Source organism: Hordeum vulgare, chromosome 4H (assembly GCF_904849725.1).
Source record: "Hordeum vulgare subsp. vulgare chromosome 4H, MorexV3_pseudomolecules_assembly, whole genome shotgun sequence".
Taxonomy (NCBI): domain Eukaryota; kingdom Viridiplantae; phylum Streptophyta; class Magnoliopsida; order Poales; family Poaceae; genus Hordeum; species Hordeum vulgare.
In genome coordinates, this window is record NC_058521.1 from 422,960,839 (window position 1) to 422,966,614 (window position 5,776).

Sequence of the window (5,776 nt, forward strand, 5' to 3'; positions counted from 1 at the left end):
ATGTTTCGAGATAAACAATGGACTGCTCCATCCCTCTAGGGAGCTTTTATCTTTTCCAGGAACGCCATGGGAGGGTGAAATTCTGCTGTTTCCATACAGCTCGAGCATAAGTATCGGTTAGTGCTAAGTCGGTCGCAGTTTGAGAGATTTTGATCATGCATTGCAACTTGATCGGGTGTTACCGCGATGGAACAGAGAACCCATGGCATCATTTCATTCATGAGAATCACGCGATAAGTATGATTAGGAGATGATGAAGGTTATGTTAAGTGCGCTTTCCAGTCGACAGAAAGCGAGAGAGACATGCGCCGCGCGCAGGAAAGAACACACACACGGTACTCGACCACCACCAAGGAAGTGCTCTGAACATTTCTTCATGCCTGATACATTTATCAGAGAAGGGGTCGAAAGAGAAACAAACACGCGAAAGAATCCCGAGGAGAAAGCGAAGCTAGAAGAGAATACAACAAAACGAATGTGCCTACCACTAGAGAACGAGAGAGACATAGAGAGGCATTACAGCACGGTTTAAATCACCAGAATGCCATCATTATCACCAACACACTAACCGCTCAACCAACATGAGAAAGAACGTGGCAAACTAGAGAGGAGGAAGCAGGGGCTAACTAATCGATCCCACGAGGAAAAGGGGGTGAAATTTACAACGAATACACGAATCATGCACCAAGCTTGGGTCATGCCAGCGAGGAGGAGCTGCCGGAGGCTGAGACGCTGGCCAGGACCTCGGCTAGAGCGGTCATGGCGCGCACCTGCATCTCCAGCGCCTTGATGTAGTCGGAGGCCTCGCTCAGGAGAGCCGGGAACGGCAGTTTGTGGCAGCCAGGCACCAGCCGCCCGAGCACCTTGGCCTTCTTCGCCAGAGCAGGTGCCTTACCCGGCTGGGGCTGTGCGGCGGCAGTGACGGAGGGGTGGCGCGCAGGCGGTGTGGCTGGGGCGCGGAGGCGCGCGCGGTGGGCGGCCTGGAGGCGGCGGCGGCGGGATGCAAGTATGGCGCGGCTCCAGCGCGAGCGCCCGCGGGCCGCCACCGCCAGCGCGCGGTCGGCCGCCTCCCGCACGGCCCGGCCACGCGCCGGCGCCGTCGTCGATGACCCACCTCGGACAAGGCGGAGCGCCTCGAAGAGCTTGGAGGAGTAGATCTCGTGCTCGCGCCGCGTCCGCCACTTGGAAGGCTGCGCCTCCGTCCCCGGCCCGGCGGACGCCGTGGACTCTCCCCCGGCTGCTGCCCTCTTCCGCTTCCGCTCATTCTCGTCCACCGCCGTCGAGCTCGACGTGGATGCCATTGCAATCGCCAGGGAAGAGCAGGATTAGGCAGCCTGTGATCTGATTGTTTCTCCGCTGAGTTGGGTCTGCGCTTGCCTTTGAGTTGGAGGAGAGCCAGGGGAGGCAGAGGTGGGAAGAGATGGGGGAGGTTGGGGAATGAATATAAAGGGGGCGGTATTGGCAAATGACAGCAGTGATGCCGCCCCCATTAGTCATGTGACTCTTTTGGATTTTTGGCTTCTGTTTTTTTTTCTCTCTCTCTCCTTTGTGCTGCCGTGTTGGTTGAGTGTATGGTAATGAATTTTCTGTGCTTTTGGTATATCCATTTTGCATGTGTGACACTCGGTGTAAGCAAGCAGCTAATTATGAGGTCCACTGGGTTTGGACTTTGTGGCTCGGTGTCCACCAACTGGATCAGGTCAGGGAGCCGGAGGCTTCTTGCTCTCCTTCCTTCCGTGCTCATGGCCGCGAAAAAGGCAAGGCGCTCTTGTTTTTAGGCCACGTTAGAGTTTCATTGAAATGTAAAATCATGTTTGAGCATATTTGTTGTGTTTACTTCATGATAACATCGACATAAGGGGCACGTGTGTGTGCCTTCGATAAGGAGCGCCCACAACGATGCGTCGCGTTTGTTCTCGCAGCAATAATAATTTTTTAATGGTCTCAAAATCTCGATGTAATTTTTATTACATTTGGGATATCTTGTATTTCTGAAGAACTTTTGTAATAGAGTTTATTCTTTAAAAAATATGGACATATGAATGAATGTGAATTTTATATACGAATTTAACAACTTAGGCGTAGTATGATCCAAGGTCCTTGTGAAATAATATTCTTAGTAGAATTCTTCAGATTTAATACTACAATTCAAAGAGTAGTACTACTCCGAAGAACATAGAATTCTTTGGAGCAGTAATTTTTTTTGGCACATAACGATCGACGGAAAATTAATGCTCTCTCATTGACTTGCCTTGGGCGAGACACACACACAGCAAATCTGGGGTCGTTGAACCTCTGCGGGTAGTGCAAATTGCCTGCGTACGTTTGGTGTAGAATGCATTTTAAAAAGAAATGAAAAATAGCAAACCAAAATATACGCCAGTAAACGGCGGCGAGATGGCATGGTGCTTTCTGATCGAGAGGGGGTGCAGAGATCTGCTCTTCTTCTTTTGTCTTGTGGTCCTCCTCACACTGTAGATCACCTTGGCAAATGGCACTGCGTGCCGTAGTTACTGTGCCATAAGACCAGGACAATCAGTGAATAATCAATACGCGGTATATAGGGACTGGATTGCTTTTCTTTTTTTCAAGCTATTAGTGTGTGCTGTTTTTCGAAACAATATCATCAGATGTTCCATGTGAGATCTCTAACTGGAACGAGGATAATCACATTACGTCAGCGCTGATTTCTTTTTTACTTTTTTTGCGAGAAGCGTGCTGTATTTTTGACCGTCATATTATGCAAATCTAGTAGTTCTATATGTAAAAAATAGGTACTTCTGCGACATATACATATATGCACACCATACGACTCTATGATCATATGATCTCATTCTCTGGATTTTTGGAACAACTCTTTATTTGAATTAGACGACAGCCTTCAAATGTGCTCAGGAAGTGTTGTCTTGATATAAACATAGTGAAAACATCCATTGGTTTACCATATGATGTATCTAGGGTTTAGGCATGGCTCCCGCGACATGGGCGAAACCCTGCCGCCACCGCCGCCGACGCCCAAGGATGGAAGCTTATCGGAGCAATGAGAGGTGTCCCTCCATCGTACGTATCTGAGGTCTACGCCGTCTAAGAGTCCTACCCCTACCCGGCCCCTCGGAGTCCGAGGACTGCACGAAGGGACTACCTAGGAAGTACCTACATATAGTAGTCATTGCAGTAACCCGATAAGCAGATCTCTACGCGCCGACCCTGATCCACCTGATCCTGACCCCGTTCAAGCTGCACCGATGTCGTCGCTACCGTCGCCTTCTAGCGGTGGTGGGGGTGATCAAGGGGGAACCGGTGAGGTTCCTGCCCGCCCGAAGCCAACGCGCGGTCGTGCCATGGTGACGTCTAGGGCTGCGAGAACACAAGGTCATGAGATGTGTCCGGAGGAGGAGGACAACAACTGGGATGCTCCAAGATATGGGGATGGCTTACCGGCATCCGCTGACACGCAGCTAGGCGGTGAAGTGGCCATGGATGATGTGGCCTTCGTCGCGGTGGATTTTGATGAGGACGATGAAGAAGTGGATGAAACGGAGAGGTGGAAGCTACTAGGCTTGTACCGAGCGCAGAAGTGTCCAAGTGCAAAGACTTTGTCTAACCACTTTGAGAAGATCTGGCAGCTACGTACTGGGGTGGAATTCCAACCTATGGAGAGCAATCACTTTGTGATCAAGCTCTTCTCGGAAGGAGACTTCAACTTTGTGGGAAGAGGGGGGCCATGGATTTACGATGGCAATGCTTTGCTGGTTGCTCCATTCGATGGCGATGCGAGACCATCTGAATCTGTCCTTCATTCTGTACCAGTGTGGGTGCGGGTGTTCGATGTTCCATGGAAGAGACAGGCTAAGGTTTACGGGAGGGCCATTGGTGGAACGCTGGGCGAAGTCATTGAGGTAGATGCACCTGATACAGGCCATGCCATGAATGAATTTCTCCGCATAAGAGTTAAGCTCCCCTATAACAGGCGATTGCAGAAGGAAGTGATTCTCGAATACAAAGCTCAAGGAGTTGTGAAGCGAAGCATCTTCCAACTAAAGTATGAACGTGTTCCACACTTCTGTTTCCATTGTGGGTTTATGGGGCATGACAAACTTGCTTGTGAGAAAAAGCTCCTGGGTCTCCCCTCCAAGGCCTACGATTCCATGCTCAGATGCTCACCGTACAAGAAGTTTGATCACAGGACGGCTTATACCCCCTCGCCTGGTCAGCCGCGTGCACGAAGGGGGATGAGCTTCTCTTTTGGTAGCACAGGTTCGGCGAATAACAAGGATCATATGAGATCGAGTGGAAGTAGTAAACCAAATGAGGACCCTGAGATTCCAAGGCGGGTAGATGCCCATGATAATTTTGAACTTGAGGAGGCACCGGGCTCGACAGCAGCCGACCAGACCCTCGCGAAGGAGGTGGATAAAATGAAGGTATGGCTGGAGAAGGAAAAACCTGAATGTAGTAAGGTCCAACAGATGGCTAAATTTTTTGAAGCAAAAGCTCCAGCTACCGGTAGCCCAGGCGTGAGCAAGCAGAGAAAGAAGAAAAGCGGAGTGCCAAAGAAGATGCCGGAGGGACAGAGACCGGGCAACCTGGTGATCCGGGATGCACCGCTTGGATCGGAAGACATGATTCCAGCTCTCCGCGGGTTAAGCTCCCTTGGCTCGTCCGAAAGTGCATCAGCGCCTATGGACTACCATGATTCAGTTCCGGGGAAACGCCAGGTGGATGGTATGCTTGGATTCGATCTTGTGGCAGATGCTACCAATGCTATGGTGCCCTTTGTTGTCGCATCGTCTGGAGGGGTGCAGAAGAAAGGGAAGGTGGACAACCAGTTAGCGCAGGAACAATGGATGCCTATAGATGATGGAAGGGTAGGAAACAACATTGTGTGTGAGGAGGTAAAGGAGGCAACCGGCCATGGGGCCATCGGCGAACTAACGGGGCCAAATGTGGCGCCCCGTCACGAGCAATGAATTGCCTAACTTGGAACTGTCGGGGTGTGGCCAACAAACCTACAGTTCGTGAATTAGCGGGCCTTGTGCAAAAGATCAAGGCCCGAATGGTGTTCCTATGTGAAACTAGACAGAATGCTACTAAGGTTCGTCGTCTATGTGGTAGACTAGGGCTGAGAGGTTTTGTCGGATCTGATAGTGTTGGCCTAAGTGGTGGTTTAGCCCTATTTTGGTGTGAGCAGCTATGTGTGGATGTGAAATAAGTTAATGAAAGATTTATTGATGTGTATATCCGCGTATCCCCGACTGACCCTGAATGGAGACTCACATGTGTTTATGGAGAGCCTCGTGTGGAAAATAGACACACCACGTGGGCAGCGATGCATAATCTGAAAGTCCAATCCGATCTTCCTTGGTGTGTGATGGGTGATTTCAATGAAGCTATGTGGTCCTTCGGACACATGTCTGTAACCCCACGAGGAGAACCACAAATGCTCGCTTTCAGAGATACCTTGGAGGTATGTGGCCTCCAAGACTTGGGGTTCTCGGGAATGCCCTTTACCTATGATAACAAGCGTGACGGAAGAAGGAATGTCAGGGTCCGTTTGGATAGGGTGGTTGCAGACAATGCTTGGAGATATTTATTTGCTGAGACGGCGGTCTCTCACCTTGTTAGTGCGTGTTCAGATCATCTACCAGTTGTCTTATGCTGTGAGAAGGAACCCGATAAACAACATCACCCTTCCCACAAGCAGTATGAGATTGCCTCGGAAAGGGAGCCGAGCCTACAGGAAACAGTTGGGTCTGTTTGGGCATAGGCCGGACGG

At 50.5% G+C, this 5,776-nt stretch overlaps 1 protein-coding gene across 1 annotated transcript; it reads right to left on the reverse strand.

Moving 5' to 3' along the window:
- Positions 1–348: 348 nt before the first annotated feature.
- LOC123446549 (transcription factor bHLH148-like) lies at positions 349–1,434 on the reverse strand. Its single transcript, XM_045123121.1, has one exon. The coding sequence runs from the start codon at positions 1,299–1,301 to the stop codon at positions 696–698; it is 606 nt and encodes a 201-aa protein (XP_044979056.1). The 5' UTR covers positions 1,302–1,434; the 3' UTR covers positions 349–695.
- Between the last annotated feature and the right edge of the window lie 4,342 nt (positions 1,435–5,776).